Below are 26,363 nucleotides of genomic sequence, written 5' to 3' on the forward strand. Positions count from 1 at the left end.
GCAGTCCTTCTAGTTTCTCTGCTCTGTAAGTTGGGAAAACATTATTTCCTTCCCTGGTGGCTTTATTTGTATCACACCCACAGAGCCCGGGGAGCCACTAGGGCCGCTGCGAGGTTACGGTACAGAAACAAGCCTTCGTGAGTGCTCATTTACGCCAAATTCTGATACAAGGTTCTCCACATCTTTTAAGTTTATGATCAGTAATAATGGGGGGCTATGAGAAACTGAGGTTAAAAGTAGCTAACTTTTAGGACTGTTCATTGCTGTCACAATTTTGACTCCTCTGAAAAATCCAAAGATGTTACAGATATAGAAAAAAGTCAGTCAGACTATAAAACCCTAAACTTCTGAATGTATTTTAGAAGAAACACTCCTTTCTCATTTTCAAATATCACTTGAACACAGCTAAGACAATGTTCCCAGTAAAGGTCAGAAGGGAAATGTCTTTAATAAACAGACTTTTAACCTTTCATTAATTTAAGCATAAATAAGTTCTGTGAGGAACTTTAAAATAACTGGTTCTCTGCATGAGATTATAGGTTATATCCTGTCCCCAGCAACTGTATTTCTTTCATTATTTTGCTCAACAAAATCCAATATTTCCTGATAGTATACACAAATAGTTCACCTAATCACTGCAAATACAGTTTCTAAATAGATAATGTTTTACTGTGCTTACCACCAAGGACCTATTTCTTTTACAAAAATGCTTCCCAGAAAAAACAACTTATGTAGGAACCAAAAATGAAACTGTTAAACGATCTAACAATATTTTCCACACACAGTGTCCAATTTTACCCCAAAAGGATCATGCTCTTCTCTGCTACAAATGGATTTTTTGGATGAGCCTAGAGATTAATTCCATCAGTAACGGAAAACACGAAATGAAAGCGCCGCCTTAAGACACCTTTCCCAGGGTAGTACCTGTTTCGTCCGGGGAGCTGGGCGAGGCGCTGTCGTGGGACAGTGTGGTCCAGCTGGACTCCTCGTCGCTGGGCGCCAGGTTCTGGATCCGGTGTAGTGCACAGTCCGTTTTGGCCCCTGTTTTAGGATGGTCCTTCTTGGTCTCCGGGCTGGATGACACTGTGGCTACCTGGCCGTCTTCAGGGCTGAACTGGGGTTTGTTGGGTTTCTGCAGCAGCACATCTCCGCTCCCGATGACGGTGGAGGCCTGGCCCTGGCCCGGCGCGGCCTTCTCTTCCCCAGCCCCGTGCTGGCCGCCCAAGTCCTGCTCCAGTTCTCTGGTTGAGGTTTCCAGGTCTGCATAGTAATTGAGGAAGCTCTTGGTTCGCCGGGGTTGGCAGGGTAAAATTTCACAGCCCGAGGAATCCTGTGGGTGGGGCTCTTTACCTTCTAACTTCTCAGAAGTTATGTTGATGACTGCAGTGGGGCTGACGTTTTTGTTGGGGTCCTGCTGCCCCTGCTCTGCAGCCTTCCGGAGCTGGTTCTCCCCGTTCTTCACCAGCTTGATGTTGGCCGAGCCACTTCCCAGCAAGGGCTGGGCTGCTGGATCTGAGAGGCCCATGGCTGCCTGGATGTTAGTTAGTGCATATTTTTTCCTGCATTTGGGGGGTGTGCTGTTCTTGGCTTCTGTGTGTTTGATTTCAGCGTTCAACAGTTCATTGTGGGAGGAGCGGAGGTTAAGGGTGTTCGGGGGTGTGGCCGGGCTGTTCCGATTCGTGACATCCGTGGTTCCGCTGCTGGCCATAAACACTGCCAACGTGTCTACACCTGAGTCAGCTGGCAAAAAGAGGAAACTGGTCATTAGACGCCTGGCACGAGTCAACCCCTGAGCATACAGGGTGCGTAAACATTTTTAAACAGAAATTGGAGAGAATTAATGCTTCTATTACATTCGTTCTTGTAAAATTGACACATTTTCCTCTTCATTTTCACCAATCGCTTCTATATTAAGTAGAAGTACATAAAAGGCTTAATGTGGATACCCAAAAGCCAATTTATAGAAAAGCTAAAATGTCTGAGGATCCAAGTTTAACTTAATATTAAAAAGTACCTCTCTTTTAAATTCCTAAAAAAAGCATTTTCTTCCAGAGGCTTCGTTTTTCACAATCTTGAAAATCATTCCCTTTCTAAACATTTGCCACACTTCTATTCTGTTCTTCCCTCAGGCAGCAAAAACGTTGCTCAAAAATCCTTCTGGGCTCCAGCTTTCTTAATTAACCTGAAAGGTCACTGTTCAATGATACACCATACGTCCAAGGTAATTTTTCTCAATCGTGTTTAGAAATTGTGTTCTGAATTCTAGAAAAATCAAACCTCCATTAGAGTGTTTTGCTAGTGTCTTTGTAAACATTTTTGACTTGGGCTTGGTGTTTGTGCTAAACAGAAATTTTGGCGAAATGCCTTAATTGCTCAAGAACGCGCACACAAACACGCACACAAACCCAATACTAATAATGTAGCATTGAGCCCGTGACTAGAGACATGTCAGAGCCCCAAAGGAGTTTTGAATATGTTCCACTGAATTAAAATACAATCTCAGCTGTTTGCAGCCACCATGTGCCCTTGCAGAACTCCTAGGAAACTATCTGACAGTTGCATTTATCTCAAATATTGTTCACACCATCAGTGATTTATTCCATGTGTCTCTTGCTAGAAGAAAGAACGGTTTCTCAGACTAAAAGGGAATAAAATTCATCAGCAAGAATTCCTGAGGTTCACATTTCTCAGCCTGTGAGGAATGACTTTTTTCTTATCTGATCCTTTGCCCTCCACAGAGACCTCAGTGAGTTCTACACCAGCAGTGGGTGAGCCAAAGACCTGCTCCCTAACATTCCTAAAATTGCACGGTGACAACTCCCTCATCCTCCCCCAGGCAAAACAGGGACCTCCAAGGGGAGGAAGGCAAGAATGTTCCATTCAGGCACTTAGAGGTATCTCTTTCTATCATCAAATATGCAGGAAGGGCTATTTTAGAAAAGAATCCTCCACTCATCCTAGAGTCTGTATGCATCTAGGAAACTAGGCATCATCTGGCTAGTCCAGGAAGTGTCCATTTTTATAAGAGAATGGCCATGCGGCCTGCTGAGATAGTTAAGAGCTGTAATCCAAAGTGGTTAGAGCTTGGGCCCCACACTTCAGGATTACTAGTTATAAGAATTCCTGCTTGTCTGAGTGGTGTGACTCAGTGGGTTAAGCATCATCCTAAAAACCAAAGGGTCACCAGTTAAATTCCTGGTCAGGGCGCCTGCCTGGGTTGCAGGCCAGGTCCCAGGCAGGGGCATGCGAGAGGCAACCAACTGATGTTTCTCTCCCTCTCTTTCTCTCTCCCTTCCCCTCTCTCTAAAGTTAAATAAATAAAAGAAAAAAAAATTCCTGCTCACCCAGCAGCCTACCGCAGCACTTGGGCTTCATTTTATAGGAACAGAGGATCTAGTGTATTTCTCCCTTTCAAACAATACTGAGACTAAATTAAAAAATTTTAATACTGTTTTGGCTACTACTACCATTTTATGGAAAACACATGCTTCCATTTATAATTCACCCTTACTCAAGTGTAGCATTTGTTACAAGAAGAGCCCATCTTGAACCCACATGAAGTTTTCCCTAAGACACATATTCATAACAGGCACACAAGAGAAAATTACACTTAGACTCTTGGGCATTTAGAGTGATGTTATTATGAGAAAGCTGGAAATCTAGTGGCTTTTTAAAAGGCATGGCAAAAAATCTCTCTGAGGCTACTTTATGATGGGAGGTCCTACATTCTAGCAATGTTTTTAGGGAGAAATTTTTTATTTACTTTGTTTATAAGCATAAACATTTTCAGAAAGAACACTATCCACATTTCTAGGGGGTTTAATAGTTAAGTAGCTTTCATATCCTGGAGGTGAGAGATTAAAAACTTTTAGCCATGTTCTCATCAGCCTTGTTGATCTTGCCGTCCTTCCTATGCCCTTCCTTTGTAACCCCTGTGCTTGCTAGAAATCCCGGGGGGAGGTTCGGGAGGGTAAGGTTAGAACAACAGGACCATCCTATACAAGACAGCTCTGTGCATGCTGTTTTTGTAGATCAAAGCCTGAACACAATTAGATTGTGTCTTAGGTATTAAAGGATGGTGCAATCTGAAAGCAAAATAAAGGTTCAGGTCTAGAACTAAGGCAGCCAAGGTAATCTTAAGGAGTTATAGTTGTCTCCAGGAATTAATGTATTAGTAGGCAGTCATTTCAGCTCAAAAGGATCATGAAGTAGATAGAGGTTAACAAAATCCTAGAAAGACCAAGACTGAAAAAGAAAGGCCCCTGAGAGTGAGAGGCAGTGCCCCTGAGCGTAAGAGCCCAGAACTCAGGGTCAGAGAGACAGGCGCAAGACCTGTCTGTGATTTTTACCAGCTGGGTGATCTGGGACACCAGACATTCAGTTTCCTTGTCAGGGCGGGGGGCGGGGGGGTGGCTCAGACACAAAAGAGTGACAGACCAAGAAAGAAGAACCTAGGGGGCGGGGGGGCGGGGGGGGGGGCTCCAGTAGATGTGGAAGAGCTGGCCTTGCCCATAACAAGAGGCATTTCCTCACATGAGAAAGAAGGTGGGAGAGTAAGGATGGGACAGGCATGCATGTCACTGCATGAAACCAAGGAAAAGTAAAACTGATAACCTCGATTTTTTCATGAGGATACAGTCTTCCCCTGCGAGTAAGCCACCTTGGGAAATCTGGGGAGATGGACAAAGTTTAGAAATAGTCACAAGGGAAAAACACAGAGTTAGTGACATTTAAAAAACTTTTTTGAACTTTAATGGCATAAAAATAGACACAGAGATCAATGGAACAGAATACAGGGCCCAGAAATAAACCCATGCCTGTATGGTCAATTAATTTATCACAAAAGAGCCAAGAATAAGCAGTGCAGAAAGGACAGTCTCGTCAATAAATCGTGTTTGGGAAAATGGACGGCCACATGCAAAAAAAATGAAACTGGACTACTTTCCTACACTATACACAAACATTAACTCCAAATGGATTAAGACTTGAAATTAAAATCTGAATTCATCAAACTCCTCGAGGAAAACATAAGGGGTAAGCTTCTTAACACATCTTGGCGATGATTTTTTTGGATTTGACACCAAAAGCAAAGACAACAAAATAAATAAGTGGGACTACATCAGCCTAAAAAGGTTTTGCTCAGCAAAGGAAGCCATCAACAAAATGAAGAGGCAATCTGTGGAATGGGTGGGGAAAAGGAAAGACAGAGCCTCAGAGCAGGGTGCAATGAAGGTGCTCGGTGTAACCCTAAGGGCCCACCTTCAGCAGAGAAGTGGCTCTGCTCCTGGACTTCCGGAAGCTGCAGAGGGCCCGTGATTTCGCCATCACCTCCATTCATCATGCTGTTCTGAGTGTTACCTATGAAGACCCAACATTAATTCAAGAGGATTGATTCCTATTCCAGACGTGGGGACAAGTCCAGAGTGAAGAGTGTGCCGAGAACGAGTATGACTGCTGCCATCACTCTCCTGCATGATGAAGAAACATCTGTTATAGCCTAGCGTGTTATTTCCTCCTTTTTAGGTAAAAGCCCCACAATCTTCCTTGAGAAATCAGCCTTCCTCCACGCTCAGTCAACAGACCGTTTTTGTGTGCGCCGCCATGCGGCAGACAGTTCTCACCGCCGAGCATACAGCAGTGAACAAAACTGACCAAATGAAAATACTTTTTCTCACGAAGGTGACATTCTAGGGATTCAGTCCCTGTGCTTCAGGCGGAGATGCCTCTACCCTTCATTTCATGAAGCACATGGCCCTGGTCCAGCCAATCAGAGCAGCAAATCCCCCAGGCTATGACTGGTTCAAGGAAAAGCATGTGACCCACACAGGCACTCCTAAGACTTTTGCCAGAATGGCCAGAAGAGAAGGGCTCTCTTTTCTCTTCTTCGGGAACTGAGATACAAGCTTCAAGGAGCCACCATGAAAAGACAGTCTCTGTCCTGCATAAACAAGAACCTAACAAATGAGCAAAGAGTGTCATGAGACAGAGGAAAAGTGTGCAAGCTGCAATGATGTGCTTAGAATCCCTGAAAACCAATAATTTTTTATTTTTTTGCTTAAATCATTTAAAGATGTTTTCTCCTTTTAGCAACTAAAGGAACCTTAGTTAATATACAGAATTGTTCGGGGGGTTGTTGTTTTGTTTTGTTTTGTTTTGTTTTGTTTTGACGAAGCCTAAACAAAATTGGGTAAGCCAGGGTCATTTTAATTTCATGGCCAACAAAGCTTCCCTCCAACCCAGAATCACAGAGATCTCAGCACTGAGCTGTAACCCCATAACTCAGATGACATCCTAACACAGCCCCGTGCTGGAGCCTGTAGTTAAGCCTGCTCCCTTCTCTTTTCTGAGACCTCTAGTCCTCTGTCAAGGAAAAAAAATTGTCAGTAATGACAGGAAACTCTTCTCTTCAGTAACCTGCTGTTCTTTTTCTGCTCCTGTGACATGCTTATAAAATTGGAAACTGACAATGGGTCCGGGGTTGACAAATGGGCCCAGAGAAGCCCAGTGTTTGCCCCACTATTAAATGAGACTTCACATTTTCTTCATTTTTAGTTTTCTTCAATACAGTTTTATTTCCACTGAAGAGTTAAGGTAAAACGTCTGCCCTAAGGAATGTTGCCTTGTGAACTAGACCTCAAAGTATTAAGGAAATGAAATAAACTCAATTTTTTTTTTCTTTTAGGAAGGAGAGGCAAAATAAAGCTGGTTTCCTGAAATTACTCATGAAAGTAAACTCTCAATGTGACAAAAATGATAAGAACTTCTTTATGAACAAAGGAGGCAAAGGTTATTAGGAGGCAGGGTGGGTGGGAGAGAATCACAGGACTAGCACCTTGAAATTTCTAACCCAGGAAAGCAACTTCCCTGGGCTCTTCAGGATACAGTAGTGATTTCAAGAGTTAGCTCTAACCCACCTAAAAGTTTCCCACCCTCCAGTTAACTTAATTGCTTGAGGGCTCACCCTGTTCAACATCTGAGGAGTGTCAAGAAAGAGGTACCAATTGCTTCTTTTAAGAAATTTGGTCAGACAGGGCAGTAAGACGGTTAACTTACTAAACAAACTCCCAATAGCTAAAGTAGGGGCTTATAAGAAGGTATTACGGATGAAGAGAGAGGTTAAGGGAGGGCTCCCCCACAAAAAAGAAAACAACAACAATACAAAAAAAAGAAAACGCCACAAAACTGAGCTGGGTCCTGAAAGGTAGGTAAGTGCCCGCCAGTTGACAAGGAAGAGAAAGGCACTCCAGATCGCGGGGGCGGGGCGGGGCGGGAAACGTGGCAGTCCGACATCATACCTGGTAGATGTGATGACTGATTATTTGGGAAACACAAATCAGAAAGTGTATTCAAGTAAAAATTAAGACATTAGAAGTAGCCACCTGAGGATATGATATGCTTATCCCAAGGATATTTTCTCTGCTCCATTTCTAAGCTGTTCTCATCATTTAGAAGAGCCTCAATGTCTTCTGAAGATGAATGTATTTTTTTAACATAGCTCTGGATTTCCTGGCCAGCTCTGATGATTCTAGTAACGATCAAGCCTGGGAATACTGGCTTAGGTGAAATAAGCTGGCCTTGAGTCAATTCCAAAAGGGGAAAAAAAAAATTAAATGATGAAAGGAGCCTTAAAATAGGGTAATTGCTTGGCTATGTCAGAGCTACAACCTATTCAGAAGAGACTCCTAGGTTGATCTTGCAAGTTCAACAAGAATTTTTCAAGGAGATAATGGTACAGATTCTAGTATGTTTGTTTTTTAAGATCTTCTCTGTAGTCACAGGACCTAAGAGTCAGAAAATGGGATTTGGGCATACCGACCCCATGTATTGGTCCAGACTGTCCCTTACTAGCTGCCATTTGAATTTTCAACTAAAAAAATGGATGGACTGTAACATTCTATTGAAATAAAAATAATACTTTCTTGGCAAAATGTGTTACATCCTATACCAATGCATAGTAGTAGTAGTTCTTATTTAAAAATCATGCTAGATAACAGTTTCATTATTTCTTATATAATTACCAAGGAATATTGCAATTTGAATAGCAACAGAAAGAATGACTATATCAGCATAACAAAATAAAATGACCAGAAGAAATTTCTACAAGTTATTTGATTAATTCACCTCCGTTTAGAGGAAAACACATTTTACATATTTGCCAACTTTGTTTCTAAAATGTTTCCATACTGAGTATATCTTGCAATGTAATAAAAAAAATTCTTAACATTAAAGAATTCCTAAAGGGATTTATTCTCAACACTTAAAATGTATTTTTAAAAGGACATACATATTTGCCTTGATTTTCCAAAATTAACATATGTATTCAAACAAGTATTTACAAGGAAAATCTACTCCCTGCCCCTGTTTCCTCAACATGAATTAGATATCCTCTAAGAATCACCTCTAAGTTTCTAATTTTCCTCTGTGAACTTAGGTTTGTCACACTGGTTTGGCTGACTTTTATAAATAGGATATTCCTACACTCATATACTTCTGCTGAGCTTAGTGTTTATTTTATTGTTTTGTTTTAGTTTTCTGTTGAAATGTAACATGCAGTGTTATACTAAGCAAAGAGAGCTTGGGCACGCTTAATGATTTTAGTTTAAAATTTAGGGACATTAATATCTATTTGTGTATGGTTAATATCTATTTCTTTAAAAACAGAATTTTCTGAGTGGTATGTGTCCTAACAAATACAAATCCACCCGGATATATCGAGCACTTGCAGTCCTATACTGTGTTTAATTCCAAATGTTACTTCCATTACCTTTTCCTTATTATATTACTGTGAGGCTAAGAATTAAATCCCACACCATCTTGTGTGTAGACCAGCATCCATCATGTCACAAAGGAAGGACCATACAATAAAATTAAGGTGATTTTTCCTAGGGCCTGAAATTAATCAGCATTAAATCCAAGGAGAATACTGACTTGGGGAGGTCTATTCTAGGCAAAGCCCACAATGGCTGGGAAGCTGTTTACAGAGACTCACCACCGCCACCTCCTTTGTTCGTATTTAATAGTTTACAGGCTATAACGGGCGATGCCAGATGGCAAAATTTGATAGTTTTGTATTTCCCGTTAGAGTCAACTAAAATATTTTACATCATGATATTAGTAGAGCCGAGCGATTATTACATGAATACAATTAAGTCCAATTAATTCTTCTTATTTTAAAGATTCATTTTTCTATTACATTAGTGAAAAACAGTGAAAACCCAGAACATGCTATCTTAGCAAATCATAAGTTTAACATCAAAACAATCATCTTATCATATATATGCTAACATTTTAATATTCAATTGCTTCTCTGCATTGAAACATGTGAAAGTGTATCTGACCTGGAAGTACTTCTGACATGGATCACTGGACGTCAGCAGTGGTGCAGGAAATGGGTTATAATTTGAAATCTGAAAAGAGGGATCATTTGAGAAATTAAAACCCCAAATAACAAAGCATACATATAAGGAAAAGAGCATATCATTTAAAATCCTTCCAAAAAATGTTTTAAAATGTTAAATAAATATTGACAGATAATGTCCAAATTTTTGTTTTTTTATAGTTTATAGTTGGTCATACCACTTTTGACTAAAATCTGAATTCCTGTTTAGCCACATTTTCCCACAAACATTTGAGACTTTTTTCCATTCAAGGCTTAAGTTTATCTATATATTTATCTATCTCTTTTATCTATCTAAAATTTCCCATGCTTTTTCTCATGAAAAACACACAATTCAGAAGCCAATAAGGAAAACACTGGTACATTTCACCATATGAAAATTTAAACCTTTTGATTAGGGGGAAAAAAAAATGGCTGTAAACACAGAAAAGACAAAAAACAAATAGGAAAAAAAAACCATGAAAATGACACAAAAGAGCTAATTTCTTTTGCATGGAAAGCACTCCCTGACATTATTAAGAAAAGTATGCATAAGCCTATAGGAAAATGGGTAAAGGACATGGACAAGTCCCAAGAGAAACACGAATGTCCAATAAATGCATACACAACTAACCAAATTTAAAACTAAAGAAAATGTGAAATTAAATAATGACTTACTGGTTTTCCTATATCGGACTGCAAAGATTAAGAGGCTTAATAACACATCACCTAAGGTGAGGGCACAGGAAATAAGAGTTACTCAACCTTACTGGTGGGAGTGAAACGTGGCAGAACTCTTGAAAGGGCCATGTAGAAACATCAGACCAAGGTAAAAACGCACGACCCATTGCTAGGCAATTTCATTTCTAAGAATTTATTTTATAGATAAACTCACCCAGACTGTATTGTTCTAAAAGCAAAAGATCAGGAACAACCTACCCGTTCTTCAGCGGGCTCATTAAATTAGGATTCCTCTGTGTAACAGAGCCCTGTGCCGCCAGCAGGGACAGAGGAGCAGATCTATGTGAGCTGATATGGAAAGGCTTTAAGACCCATCACAGAGAGGTGAGTGACATGCACAGCACAGCCTGACAGAATTTGGGTAAAATCTTTAAAAGCACACACGCACACACTCTTGCATTTACATGGACCACTTCTTAAAGGAGTGTTAAAGAACTGCTGTATTTTGCTGTGTATAATGCACTCCCTTGTAATAATGCACATTCACATTTTTGGCCCAAATTTTCAGGAAAAATCCTTCCATTTTAACTTTTTCTTAACTTTTTAATTCAATTTTTTTTCAATTCATTTATATTTAGATACTTGTTTTCTGTATTATAAAAGAATTTTAGCACTTATTTTTGAACATATTATGGTACAAAAATTTCATTAAACAAATAATTCCAAAACACAAGAACGGACACAAGGTATTTTAGGTACTACCCATGTGTGATGCTCATCCTTATTTTTCTCTCCAAACCTTAGGCAAAAAAAGTGCACATTATACACAGCAAAATACGGTAAAAACAGTGGTAAACTGCCAGTTTACTAAATTAGATTCATAAGGAAAACTGAAAACATACTTTGTTTTCAATGAGTTGCTATCAGAAATGTCACTTAGAATGGTAATCTGTTTTATTAATTCAAATGCGGATACTGCAGTGATTCCATTTATATCAACTACACAAACAGGAAAAACTTATCTATGTCAGGATAATGGTTTATCCCGGAGGGCAAGAAGGCTGAAGATGCAGGAGAGCAGCCTCCGGGATGTGGTGATGCTCCTGTGCTGTTTCTTGATGTGCATGTGAAAATTCACCAAGCTGCACCCTCATGCCCACATTTCTGTATGTTTATTTCACTTCCCAGAAATGTTGAAAGAAAAAGTAAATGCTAGAGGTTTAAAAGAGCATTATTCAAATGGAGAAACTTCATACAGGGGTTGGCAAAGTAGGCTTACAGTTGTGAGTATGCAAAACAGAGTTTATATTTTTGTATTATTATTTATTGATCATCGTATTATTTATTTGCAATACACCTGTAAACCTACTTTTGCCCATCGCTGCATTTGGAAACACTAAATTCGAAGCTAACCATTCCAAACTAGTGGTAGTAACCTTCAACGGGTATTACCTCTATCTTTATGATTCACATAATAACCTGACAACCTTGGTTTACTGACTCACAATCATATTTTTTAATCATATTTTCACATATCGTGGGTAAGGCTCATTACTCTTTTATAATTAAAAGGCTGGGTTTATTTTTAACTGTCCTGAAACAGCAAGAGATGCTCCCTCTATTGCCTTTGCTTTTGCCCTATGCCTTTCTCAGCCCCTTAAAAGTATTTCACAATTCAATTTTCCTTTCTTCTAGTTTTTGGCTTCAGTGCACCTTCAATTATTAGCAGAGAGAGATGTTAGGTAATAGGTATTTAAAAAGAAATGAAGGCCAATGAAGTAAAAGAAAGCTAAGAAAAGGCCCTGAGAAAGTAAAATTTAAGTAAACTTGAGGACAAAATAGGGTTTAGCTAGATAAACACTTATTAAATCCCTACTATCTACAAGGTGCTCCTGGCCCTGGGAATGAAGTACAAGTATGCAGACCTCTGTTTCCCTAGGCACTGGTATCCTGAATGAATAAATCTGATTTAGTAAAACTGTTTCCAAGGACTTTGTGGCATGTAGTAGTTCTAATTCATTAATAACCCCAGAAAACAGAAAAGCACTTGAGTATGGTATTAAAAATAATCTATAGCTGTGCTGTTTGATATGGAAGCCACTAGGAGCAACAGGGAGGTATGAACACTTAGGTGACTAATGCAATAGAGGAACTGAATTTTTAATTTTATTTAATTATAATTAATTTAAATTTATGAACTAATACTTGGGAAACATTTAAGTCAGTTTGGAACTTTCTGGGTGGTGAATCTACTTTGCAACTATAAGTTTTATGAAATTGAAATATGCATCAAATATCTCCAGTGAACATTCTGCATCTGGGCTGACTGCTAAAAGTATAAACCACAAGCTGATTTTGGAGACTTTGCACTTAAAAAAAGCAAAGTATCTCATTAATAATTTTAAAAGATTGTTTATATGTTGAAATAATATTTTGGATATAATGAGTTAAATAAACCATTGTTCAAATTAATTTCATCCATTTCTTTTTTTTAAGCAGATAATGGAAAATTTCAGATTACAGAGGGGGCTCACATTATATCTCATTTGGAGAAGTGCTGATCTAGATCATAGAGACAGGTTCTGAAACTTCATCCTAACCAAAATATTGTCTACCTTTCCCATAAAAGCAAAGACAGGCAGAAATGCCAGCTCAGCTGTAAAGCTAGAAAGGTTTGTCAGCATTCAGAACAAGTGCCTTTGCTTCCTGAAAAATCACATACTGAGTTCAAAGACCCAGGAGGCTGGGTAGGCCACTACAAGCTCCACATTAAGAATACAGTTGCAATGTTAAAACAAAGCTTAAAACTATATCCATGAAGCAATCTAACAAGAATAGTTCTCCCTTCCAGTAGTGCTTTTGTGTCCTATTAATGAAAACCCATAATGCTTACTATATACCTTGTGATACTACTAGTGGAGCTCAATCCAAGTCCAATAGGACCACAGAGGAGCAGCCCTCTAGCAGGTACCACGAAAGAACGATTAAACAAAGGAATGAATACATACATTCAATTCCCATTTCATTTCAGTATAAGGTGCTGTCTACTTTTTTCCCAATTAGATATCAATATATAAACTTGAAATTATATACATATATATTTATTCAACTTATACAACAGTCCAATCCTCAATGTCTTTATTTTTCTCAATATAATATGACCCTGACCAGGAATGCTAAAGTAAATTATCTCATTATAATCATGCCCTTATGTGTTCTACTTGTATTACTCATTGTTCTTTTCATTTGTGATATTGTTTGTAATTTGAATCCAAGGACGTTTTCCCTTACTTTTATTGTGCATTTTGCCTTCTTTCAATATGTAATTACACATTATACCCATCAGGTTTCAGGTAGGATAATATGAGGAAGGTTTAATTAAGGGACTAGTGGAAAAAAAAGAAAGGATGGCAAGGTAGGAGAACTAGACGGAACAATTCAGGCCCCAGAACTAGTAAGAGCAAGTTATGACCCAGGCCTGACGGAGAGAAAGCTGTGTGCCGCAAGGACACCGCCCAGCAGCGCCACCGTCTCCACGGGCGGTTCCCGGCCAGCGCTCACGGCCATGCAAACGGCATCTTCTGCTCTCACTGCCTGATCACTCAGTAAGCGAAAGTTGTGTGTAATTCCTCTTTTTCCAAGAATTTACAAGTGTTCATTCAGTATTACATCATTGATAAAATTTTCTTTGAACTACCTAATTGTTTTAATCACAATTATCCCACTGCTAAACTCTGTACATACTTCTATAATTACACTTAGCACATGACGTGAAATTTTTATTTTTATCTTTTTTCCTAATAGTGTTAGGTAAGTTCCTTGAAGAAGGAACTGCCTTATTTATTTCTATTTTATTTTTTTTATTGAGGTATAACTGACATAAAATTAAATTAGTTTTGGGTGTACAATATAATGATTCAATATTTGCATTTACTGAAAAATGATCACTCTCAGTCTAGTTAACATCTATCACCATACATGTTTACAAATTTTTTAAATCTTGTGATGAGAACTTTCTGTGTACTTTGAAACAATGCCAAAGAGGGACAAAAGGCATAAATTAAAATCAGCAAACACTTTCACTATACCTGCCCTCCCCAAATACACTAAAAAAAGTTTAACAAATTCTTCCCCCTTTACCTTGCTGCCTGTTCTGTCCGCCCCTCTGTGGACCGCCAGCGCTTCACATGCGTCCAGAACGCCTGTCCCGGCCTCAGTCTAATCCATCCTGACACCTCCTCCCAGGCCTACCCCGGCTACACTGTGCCACATAAACACTGCTCCATTCGTCATCACTCACTTATCAACCAACAGCCTCCATAACAAAGTCCGTTCAGCCATTGACAATCTCACCCAGCTGATTCTAGAACCTCACATTTACTCAAATCCTTCATTACCTTCAAATAGCTACTATTTTCCTGAAAGCTCAAACCCAGTGCAATCCTATCGGACCCAACAAGCTCTTGCTATAACGAATATTTTCTAACATCCCCTTTAAGGGATGTTTACTATCTTTACGTAAATTCATAGATAATATAACCTATGTACACAACAAGTTCCAGAAAAGGAGAAATAAAAGGAGAGAGATACTTTGATAAGCAAATTCTTGGGTCTAACAGCACTACCGGTCACAGAAAATGAACAGGAATCAGTGTCCCAGTTCTAAGGGTGAAATCACTGAGTGACAGATATAAATGTAAGTAGACAGAGGCGTGTGTTGTATTGCCAACACAGACATCACAATCTGCATTGCTGCCAATAAGATCAATTTCAAAATGCTGAACTAAGAAAATTCAAAAATATTAAATATAATTATCAATTAGGAGTTTCTACTCATAGAACAGACAGTATATATTAAAGCTGTTAAAAAAACACCTAATGTTTAGAGCTTCTGGGCTAAGATAATTATGAACACATTGTTCACCTACAAGAATATTTGGTAGGGTCTTTGCAAGCGTTGCAGAATAAGGCATTCTTTGTTACAGAGAGTTGTCCTGGGTACTGCAGGACATTTATTATCATCTCGTCTCTACACCCAAAAATGCAAGTAATGAGAGCTCTAGAAACCTCCAACCCCCAACTATGGAAAGTCTAACCTCTGCCCAGAGTTATCTCTTCCTCTCCTTAACCTATTCAACACTTAGGTCCTATATGATTGTGAACCAATACTTAAATGAACAAAGTGTGTCTTATTCAATTGCAAATTGTGGTTACTATCAATGTGGCAGTTACTATGAGGATCAAGTGAGATGTGACAGGCTTGCTTTACTTAGTGCCTGGCAGATACCAAACATTCAATAATGCTAACTGCTATTACTATTGTTATTGTTTTTTCTTACACACAAGACCTGTTTTCTCAATGAGGTTGTAAGCATTCTGAAGAAAAGCAAAGTCTCTTGAAAACCTTTGCACATTTACCATTAAGTATTCAATAAACTTCAGTGGTCTATGTCCTCTGTCTTCTCTCCCTGCCCTGTCCTGCTGTCTTATAAAAATGTTTCACAAATATGCTGAGTCCAAGAATAGAGCTAAGAACTGTAATTATAATGAAAACCCCCTTTCTACTATTACTAAAATCACTGTAACTTGCCAAGCACAGAAAGGACTGTCAAAAAACTATCATCTTACCCTTGCCCTTGAACTATACAGGGTTGTATTAGTGGACAAATACTTTTAAAGCAGACATTGCATTCCAGGATTAGTCCTGTCTCCTAATCCATATTGATTCAATCTCACTTTAAAGTTTTAAACATTTTTTCCCTAAAGAACTTAATCTCTGCCCAGATCTATAAAACAGAGCAGCTGCATCAGATGACCAGGGCTCCTTCCAGTACCCGCTCTACCTAACATTACTGAGCACAATGCCAGGCATTGTCCTACATGCGAACTTTATAAGGATTATCTTATTTATCACTTCCAATAACCCCATGAGAGAAGGACTGTTATTCCATCAATTTTACTAATGGGGAGACTGAGGCATAGAGGGTTAGGTAACCTGTCCAAGGTCACACGGGGGGCAAGTGACAGAGCTGGTCAGGAACCACATCCCTCTGCCTCCAAAGAGCAGGCTCATTACCACGATGCTGCACTTCTCAGGACTCTTTCTCTTGAAGTTGACTCAAATTACCTGAATCAATTAATTCTGCAAGACAATTCTTGCCACATTATTATTCTTTTGAAGTTTATGTCCAACATCACGATATCCAGGTAAAATACAAACAAAGGGGCTCTCTACTGCAGGCAAGCAAAACCTAAGTGCTCTTTTTCTTAGAGCTCAAGACAGTAAAAACGGAATACAGTGAAGAACAGGTGTGTGAAATTTTAGCTCACTCTGGGGGTGGGTTCCAAAGTCAAAAAACAAAGCAAAACTCAACAATAAACTTCCTTTGAAAAATCCTTTAAATTGCCTGCTTAGTACAATACACACAGTCTCTGTTAAATAACTAAAGTTGTGTGTTATTTTATGATGTATACATAATGAAGAGTATTTAGTAAGTGTATGTATATGGGAATTTTTATTTCAGTATTTTATATTTCTGCAGAGAAGAGAGAGGTGTGGCACAGAATATTGCTCTATGGTAATAAATTTGATTAAAAACAACTTCTGAGATATAGTTCTAGCAACTATTTCTTGTTATCTGCATACCTGAGTGCTGTACAGCTCTGCTGAGAATCACTGTTTTGGCAGGGCCCGAACTTACCACTTATTATAGCTTAAAGAGAAAAAAAAGGAATAAAGGTGCAAGTATCTAATCCTATCTCTAATGTCTGTATTTAAAGCAAAAACATTTAAGGAGTTTGATTTGTGATTCTAACTCTTCACTTTTTTTTTCCTTTTTTTTATAACTACCACTGCACTTGATATTAGTCCCGGGCCCTCGACAGAGTGACCGGACATTCACATACCCGCCCCAGTAAGTCTAGTGCCCCTCTGACACTATACATAGTTATCCAGCTCTTCATCTCTCTTGACTCAATGTTCTCAAAGCCAGATTTCAAAACCAATTTCTAAAACACTATCAAACAAAGAAAATTATGTACAGAAGGGAAAACCCTGTTTCCGAAAATGAAACCCAGGAGAAAGCAACAACACCTGGAGCAGAAATATTTTCAAGATAGAATAATAAATATAGATTTTTCCATTTATGAGTTACCTTTATAACTCTTAACAAGACATTTTTTAAAATGAAACGAAAGCTTCATGCTTCTCTTACAAATATACTTGAGCCCCACGTTTCATATTTCAAAGGCATAACATCTGCAGTTTAGAAATAACTGCTATGTTTAATGCTCCTAAGAAGTGCTAATTTAAAATATGTTGCTGGATAGCTGTGGAGGGCAGACTGCATTAACAGTCTTAATCAACAAAGAGCTTGTAAGTACAACCCACAGACATGAACTAAGGTGGGGGACAGCTGCAGGGAAGGGGTAGCTGGAGAGGGCAGTAAAGGGGGAAAAACTGGGACAACTGTAGTAACATAATCAATAAAATATACTCAAAAAAATTAAACTCCACTTTCACACACACACACACACACACACACAGCTCTATATCCTCACTCCCTGCTCTGTTAACTTTGTAGTTTCTTCCCACTGACTTGGGCCTAGCTGTGTGATTTGCTTTGGGCAATAGGTTAGCAAATGAGATGGCACAGAAGCTTGAAAAGCATGGCGCGCTTCCAGCCCCATGAAAAAGAAATGATCTGTGCTGCTGCCTCTAGAACACACCCAGGCTGGCCTGTTGAAAGGATGTTGGCGACTTGGGTAGGACACCTGAATCCTCTCAGCAAAGGCCATCTTAGACCGCCTAAGCCAGCTGACCACCAAACATATGGGAGAGCGCTGTGGATGCCTACACACTAGACCTGCTGCGGGCTGCCGGCACGGGAGTGAACCCAGCATGGACGATAAGAATCACTCAGCCTGTTCTGTAGATATTAATGGCTACTGTTTAAGCCACTAAATCTGGTGGTGGTTCCTTACACAGCATTATTGTGGCAACAGGTAAGTGATACGTTAATTATGCCCACAACAACCGAGATGGTATAACTGAATAGCCACTGGGATTAAACCTGAATCAATGAAGGGGAAGGGGATGTTATGTGAGGATCCTGCTGTTGGGAATCGGGTTCTTTTTTTTTTTCTCTTAAAGTTAAATTTATTTTTTTTAATTGAGGTAACACTGGTTAATAACATTATATAAGTTTCAGGTGTAAAACATTATGATTCAATAGTCATATACACTGTCGTGTGCTCACCACCAAAAGTTTAGTTCCCATCTGTCGCCATATATTTGACTCCCTTGATCCATTTCATCCTTCCCCCAACACCTTCCCCCCTGGTAACTACCAATCTGTTGTCTGTGTCTATGAGGCTGTGGAAATCAAGTTCTCCCTTGGAGATTTATGGCCGCCCCAGATTACACAAGGCTGTCTTCCTCAAGATAGGCTGCATCTGTGGTCTCTACTGTTGTTCACTGACAGCATAGAACCATTTATGCTTTGCACATTAGAACACATTCTGTGACAGCAAATTTTAAGAATTTTTCATAAGGACATATAAACAACATTACTTCTGCTAGGAACATCAGAAACAAGTTAAATGCCCATCAATAAGAAACAGAGTAAAGTATCACATCTGTACAGTGAAATACTATTCATCATTTAAAAGTGAGAATGTTTCCATAGTTATGTAGAAAGGTCTCTTTTAAATATAACTGAATAAATATCTATCTAAAAAAATCTATGATTAGTATATTAGAATTCCACACACAGTGCTTTCAACTTTTCTGTATGTTTGAAAATTATCATAAGAAAAAGTTAGAATAAAGAGAGCATGTATAGTGTCATTCTTTCATAAATTTTTAAGAAAATTTTTATGGTATTAAATCTTATTATTAAAGTGCAGAACACTAACAAGATTAAATTTCATGTAAACTTAATGATTAAAAAAAAGAACAAGGAACAGATTGATATCCTAACAGACAATGAAAATATGACGTATTTTTTTAAAAAGTAAAACTACAATATACTATTTCAAAAGAAGGTAAAAGATTACTTTTTAAAAATTATGCAAGAATGAAAGAACAACATACATCTGAATTAGAAAATATATACAAATGATCTCTGACTTAGGGGTTCAACTTACAATTTTTTGATTTTACAATGGTGTGAAAGTGATAGGCATCCTAAAGTACATAAGATATTCGACACTCCATTATAAAATAGGCTTTAGGTTGGATAATTTTGCCCAACTATAGGCTAATAAGTGTTCTGAGTGTGTTTAAAGTAGGCTAGGTTAAGCTATGATGCTTGGTAGGTTAGGTGTATTAAACACATTTTCAATCTACTACATTTTCAAATACTATTGAGTTTTTCAGGATATAACCCCATCATAAGTCCAGGGGTATTGTATTAAATTAATTTGTATCATCTATTTAATGTCTCTGTCTCCCCCATCTGGAAAAGCTCCATGAGGGCAGGGACTATGACTGTTTCATTCATCAATATATTCCTAGTGCCTGGCACATGGCAGACATTTAATAAATAGTCCATAAAGGAATAAATAGAAAAGTTAATCAAAATGTTGACAATAGTAATCTCTGGTGGCAGGATTTAGAAAAATGTCTTTTAATGTTTTACATGTTGCTGATTTATGTAAATTTTTTATAATGAGTATGAAACATTTTCATATTCAGAGCAAGAGTTATTTGCAATTTGATAGAAGTTTGCACATGAAGCTATATATGCATATACCATACAGCTTTAAGAACAGCATACCCCCCCCCCAACACTGCTGCATATATCTCTATTCATAACTGAAGGCTCTGGGGTAAAAAGAGATAAGGCCGAGTTTTACTAAGGAAAGCTAGGCTTAGAGTTTGTGAAATGGAAGACAGCAACCACCCCCATCTGCTTTCCCTGCTATATTTGATAGCTTTTACTCTGTAGCTCAGAAAACATGTTAATAGGACTTCTCGCGGTGAGAGGAAGGGATTAAAAAAAGCAAAGAGGCCCTGTTGTGATGGTTTGGCACTATATAAAAAATGGCTCACAGTGCATGCCATTTATGGAACAAAGATAACATCTTTTCATAAAATCTACACTCCAAGACATCCCAAATACACAACCAAGAAAAGCCGATGGCAGTGACGCAAAATGCACCAAACAGAACAATCCCTAACAAGAATGAGATGAAGCCTTAATTGTCCAACTGGGCCCTCATATATCTATTAGAGAAAACATAAGAGATGAACTGCCTCATAAAGCAGATGGTCTTCTCCAAGTCTTTTTTTTTTTTTTTTTAAACAAGATAATTAAAGGAAACAAAAGAGAGCAAGGATCTTGTTAAATTGGCCCAGGAAAACGATTTCATCTGAAGTAGAATGTACGAGTTTTTTTAAGGCTTTCGAGTTTGCCCACAGAGCTGACACAGGCCTTGCAATGAGGCCTGTACTAAAAAGGAAGGCCATTCCAGGGCAACTCTCGACAGCGCGGCGCAGCCCGGCGGGCCTTGCCAACAGAAGCAAGAAGGCAGGCTGGGGGAACAGGGCGCTGCTGCGAGGGCACTGGAACGGGAGTCAGGACACAGGGGACTTGCCTTCTGCATTGTGATTCTGCGGAACCTATTTCGCTTTGTCACATTCACGTTTCTTAGAGAAGCCCATTATTCATTCCCCTCTCCTATCTTGGTAGTGAGGACAAATGAAACTAGGAGGAAAATTTCTGTATAACAAAGAATATAAGTGCAAAATTGTTAGTTTATAACGGAATTTTGTTTCATCGTTAGATAGAGAAGTCCCTTGTGCATTAGTAAGAATTAAAAGTTGGGGGAATGGAAATGAGGGTTCAGATGTTTTGAAGCCAAGAGAAGAATCCATGTCCATTTCTATTCTCCTTTAAGCTCTAAGGTAATTTTTTGAGGGAAAGGAGAGACAAATAAAAGTGTACCTCCAAAGTAACTCAAGATCCTAGGAGCCTGGGGTCTTCTATGGCTTTGGCTGGGACTGATCCAGAAAGAGCAGTGCTCCAATATGTCACCATGTATGGCTCGTGGACTGAGTGAATTTCTAAGCAAAGCCCAGGGGATAACAGTAAGCCCCGGGTAACAATGAGTAACCAACAATTGCTGAGGGCTTTCTCTGAGCTCATCATGAACAGTGTGTCCAATCTCTCCCAGCTCCCACAAGTCCTAGGAGCTTGGCACCATCCTTCTCCTCATTTTACACAGAAGGGCACCGACGTATAGCGAGGTTAAGAAACTCGCAAAACATCAGGCCGCTAATAAGCAGCAGGGCCCGGGCTCCAAACCTGGTCTACTCTTTCCAGAACCCTTAGTTTACTGTTCTATGCTACTGCCTCCACAGAGTCATTGAAACAGAGATTCCAAAGATTGCTTTTGCAATTTCTCAGTCCCTCACGAACTGGTTCCAGAAGGCGAGTGTTATAATCAAGCAATAAGTAAGCGGCTTCTCTTCAGCCACATCACAAAAGCAACATAGAACTTTCCTTCTGGCCTGCTCCTAATAATCTCTGGATCTCTCCTTTTCTCCCCACATTCTTGAAATCCTTTCTTCTTCTCTCTCTTTGGACTTTTTCTCCTGCTTCTAACTTCAGTTCCTCAATCCCTCTCTGTGAAAACCAAATCCTAGTGGCTTAAAAGACACTAGGAAGTTTCCTTAATGATAATATTTTTTAATACTTATATCACATTGACTATTTACCAGGCATAATCCTAAGACTTTATGCACATTAACCATTTCAGTCCTTATAACCACCCTGTAGGGAGGGAACTATCATCCCATTTTACAGATGAGGCAACAGGCAAAAAGATACTAAATAATTGCCTGAGGTCACACATCTAGCAGGCGGTGACGCTATTTTGTTTTCAACCTCCCTGAATTTCAGGTCTCCCATCTCAAAAAAAAAAAAAAAAATTTACTTCACATGGTTATTCAGCAGAAATGGAATAAACATGCACAGACAGTTTAACATTTATATTTCCCCTCCTCCCTCTAGTATTTCTAAGGTCATTCTAAGGTACAATCCAGAATTTTTAAGACTGGAAAAATTTTTAAAAGACGTGAGCAGTATTCTTTCAGAGGTGTTGTCCCATTGGTGCAAAACAACACCTTCTGAGGTAAATATTATCAACCCCATCTTGCAGATGAAACATTACAGAAGGTGTGCATGGATAGTCTGCTGGCGACTGAATCAGAATTTGAACCCACACATGCACATTGTCTTTTGAATGTTTTTTAAGGAGCTGGAGGACAGGGAGAGCCAAGACTTCTAGTTCCCTCCATCTTTCCCATACAGCCCCACCCAGACCAGTGCAATTCCATGTGCGACCGACGCTTCTGTGACTTGCCAGTGCTACCTCTCCCTGAGATAGCAAAATGAAAAACCTGAATCAAAGACACAAATAGGTGCAGTCCCATTTACTGAGCGTGCACAATTAGCAACTCCTCTGATTTTTTTTTTAAAGGAGGAAGGGTGCAGAGAGAGAGAAGGAATGATGAACGTTAACAGGGGACAGAGCCCTGACCAGTATGACGCAGTTGGTTGGGCGTCACCCTGCAAAGCGGAAGATCACTGATTTGATTTCATTCCCAATCAGGGCACATGCCTGGGTTGCAGGTTTGGTCCCATGGTCAGGGCGTGTGAGGGGCAACCAACAGATTATCTCTTTCCCTCTCTTTCTCCTTCCCTTCCCTTCAGCCTAAAAATAAATAAATAAAATCTTTTTTTAAAAAAGAAAGGAGGGCGGAAGGGAGGGAGGGAGGGAAGGAGGGAAAAGAGAGGCGAGGATGAAAAAAAAATGCTCTGGACTGCAGAAATGGTAAGAAAACACACACCCCAATTGTTATCTCGATGTTCTCTCATCCACTTCAGGATATTTTTTCCTCACAAGGGTATCAGCTCCGGATCTTGGAACAGCCTGCTGGTCCTCAGCCCTTCAGCTGGGGCCTGCAGGCAGGTCTCAGAGGAGACAGTCCCCACCAGGTTCACATTTCTCAGAAAGGCGGCAGGAGGGAAGAAAAATGTGCTTACTCCGCCCTGACCCGAAGGCTGAGGCTGCCACCAGGAACAGGGCGTTCCCCTCCACACAGGATGCCCATTCACAAAGAAAACCAGCGGCCTGTATCTCTAGCCGCGATCACTCTCCTTGTGGCATGGAAGGGCAGGCAGGGAAGCAACAAGAATCACTGGCAGAGGAGCTGAGACAAAGGTGGCCCCAAATGCAGGACCGCACCCACTGCCGCTCCTGTTCTCACAGCCAATATTCCTAAGCTGGGAAGAGGACAAGTGCCTTAAAGATCCAAACTATCTAAAAAAATCATTCAGACCTGCTGTGGACTCAATGTCACACTAAGACATATGAACGTGGGAGGGTCCATAAACTCAGAAGTGTGTTAGGTCACACTTCTGGGGATCTGTCTAGCTAGTTTTCCCAGGATAAGAACCCCTGCACTGGGTGATCACAGTAAGAAAAGAGCTCTGTGAAAATAAGTCATCACCTACCTCCCAAAACTCCTCCTCAGCTTCCCTAATCGGCTTAGATGGACATACAAGGGATGTTCCAGCCCTCTCCCGAGTCCCTATATCCAACTGGGGAGCTGATGCCACTAATTCACACTCAGAAGCTACTGGCACCTGTCTTCTCCGTCCTCCATTTCCATGGTCATCACCTAAACCGTGCTTTTATTCACCTCCTGGAGGCTGGTAATCCCCTCCTGATTGTCCGTCTGCCCTCACCCTGTCCTCCTGCACACCCTATAGATTCATCTTCCGAAGAGAATCCGCCACCTTCATCACCACCATACCCACAGCAGACCATTAGAAACAGGGCTCTAGGGCCAGACAACCTGAGTTCGAATTCTGTCTCCATCACTGCCTATGAGTGTCTCCTTGTAAATCACCTAACCTCTCTGTGCCTCAGTTTCCTCAACTATAAAAGGAAGGTAAGAGTACCTACCCCAAAGGCTCATGGGAATTAACCAGGCGAGGGCGTGGGAAGCAACAAGACTGGCGATGGCACACAATCACGCGAGTGCCACATGTTAGCTGCTATCATCATCACCATCAAGAGCTCCCCACTGGCTACCAAATAAAATCCCAACTCCACTGATAGGCTCTCAAGGCCCTCCACGCACTGGTGCATACTGGCCCGCACTGCCCCAACTTGCCCCTAATCTCTATGCTCTTCCTCTAACTCCTGATCCCAAGGGGCACCAGACTGGGTTGTGTTTTCACTGAACCCACTAAATATCTCCCACTTGCACGCTCCTACCATTTGCCCTGCCTGGGACGCCCCACCTCCTATCGATGCCTGTCGAACCCTGACCAGCTCTGAAACAAAGTCACTGATCCCACCTCAGTCACAGCCTTCAAGAATTCCAGCAGACAGCACCTAAGACGTAAACACATCTAGCAGGTTTTGTGGTCCTGTCCCTACCTGCCCAATAGCCACTTTCTGCTCCACCTCATAGTAATAACATTTCTGCTCTCTGGGCTTCAGTTTCTTATCTGTAAAACGAGGCACCACAACAGATGACTTACAAGGTTCTTGAGGCTACACAATGTTTCCTCAATCCTCTGGCACATTCTTCAGTGAAGAGGAAGGAACATAGGGTAACCATATGTATTATTTTTATTTTTTAAAGGAATGACTAAAATTATTTTAGGTCTCAAGTGGGATTTTACTATGATGATATCTAGAATCGCTTTCTCTTTACAATGTATTGATCCTACACTTACATTCCTATTTTCCCAACAGCTTAGAAGATGATTTTCATTTTATACCTTATATTATCTCCATGATGCATATGACATAGGCATTTCTACCTTTCATGTGGAAAACAACGCACTAGGTGTTTGCATTAAGTCCAAGACAGCAACGAAGGAAACACAAATTAATTCCTCCTACCCCTCTTTTCAGCAACCGAGAACTCTAGGTTAAATAATTTGCCATAAAAGTACAGAACCAGCCCCCACATTTCTTGAAATCACCAGGGTAGAACTTAGCCATAAAAAGTTTGAAAAGCAGCAGAAAATTTAATAATACCATTACCCTGAAGGCCAATAAAGACTTTTGGAGCTTCACGTTTTTAAGAAATCAGACTTTTTACGCTATTACCCCTAGTATTGCTATAGTTTCCTATAAAGTCATAAATACACACAATGTAGTTCACAGGAATACCAACTAAGACTATCATAAAAAAAAGACCATAAGAAAGATACCAGCCATTAAGTATGGCTCTATGGTACGTGCTACAGCAGGTTCACACAGACAAGTTCATTTATTTTGAAAATTGCATTCCTAGATCCGTAACTCCATCACTTTCAACTGTGAACAACTTTTAATACAAATTAGAGCTTTCTTTCCAGAGACTGTTTACACAGAGGCTAAAGGTCATACTGAACATCAAGGGACATGTATGAGGCCATCACAGCACACAGGAAAAAGCTGATTACATCTGCATTTTCATATTTGCTTCAGTTAGCACTGTATTCAGCAGTAAGTATCAGGACACCTAACCAATAGGGGAGTCAACAAATAGGGAGCAGTCGGAAGGCCTGGGTGCTGGTGTCCACTCAACAGGAACAATGTCAGAGCAGGAATCTCCATGACGCTCTTGGCCTTTCCTTCATGCTTGTCACCTCATGGTGACAAGAGGGCTGCTATGCATTCAGACATCTTATCAGCATTCAAGGCAGAAAGCAGGTGAAGGCGATAAAGGACAGTGACAGGCTCATTTGTCAGGTTTTATGAGGTCAATAAATGCTTTCCCAGAAGACTTACCCTTAGGTCTCTTCGGCCGGAACTGGGTCACACAGCCACGCTAGCTAAATGGAATGCTGGGAAGACAGGGCCAGGCCTGGTGTGCTGGCTGACACCATCACATCCTACTGCCTGAGGCTGATCTCCGTGCTCCCCTGAACTAAACCGAGGGCTCTCAGCAAAAACGGAGCAGGATACGGGTACTGGGAGGGCAGGTCACTGTGCCTCCATTTGGGGTCTCCACCTCAGGGATAAGAAAGTCACCCAATAAATGACAGCAGTTCTAGAGTGTTTTATGTTCCCCATTATCAAAAGCATCTATTACATATGAAGTAACATTTTTAAAATTCTAATGCCTATAAAAACAAACAAAATGTGTTTACTCTTTAAGGTCATATGCTATAGCTTTACAGTTGTGAGTACGCAAAGCAGAGTTTATTCTTGTATTATTATTTATTAATTATTGTATAATTTCCATACAAATAACTGTAAACCTACTTTTGGCTGACCCTGTATATATACA

The 26,363-nt window shown here is 40.0% G+C and overlaps 1 protein-coding gene across 10 annotated transcripts in view; it reads right to left on the reverse strand.

Annotated features, from left to right (window-relative positions):
- APBB2 (amyloid beta precursor protein binding family B member 2) overlaps positions 1 to 26,363 on the reverse strand; it is a 318,370-nt gene that overhangs the window by 169,092 nt on the left and 122,915 nt on the right. For 6 of the 10 annotated variants that reach the window (XM_054582097.1, XM_054582096.1, XM_054582094.1 and 3 more), the window contains 2 exons: positions 9,339 to 9,407; positions 925 to 1,740 (listed from right to left, as the gene is read on the reverse strand). In XM_054582097.1, coding sequence (XP_054438072.1) covers positions 925 to 1,740; positions 9,339 to 9,357 — 835 coding nt within the window. In that variant the 5' untranslated portion in view covers positions 9,358 to 9,407. Of the gene's footprint in view, positions 1 to 924; positions 1,741 to 5,259; positions 5,469 to 9,338; positions 9,408 to 26,363 lie in introns of those variants that run through there. The other 4 variants (XM_054582093.1, XM_054582090.1, XM_054582088.1 and 1 more) reach the window with 2 other exon arrangements.

This window comes from Pteronotus mesoamericanus, unplaced genomic scaffold (assembly GCF_021234165.1).
Source record: "Pteronotus mesoamericanus isolate MK-2021 breed Mesoamerican mustached bat unplaced genomic scaffold, CSHL_Meso_final contig_68, whole genome shotgun sequence".
Lineage (NCBI taxonomy): Eukaryota > Metazoa > Chordata > Mammalia > Chiroptera > Mormoopidae > Pteronotus > Pteronotus mesoamericanus.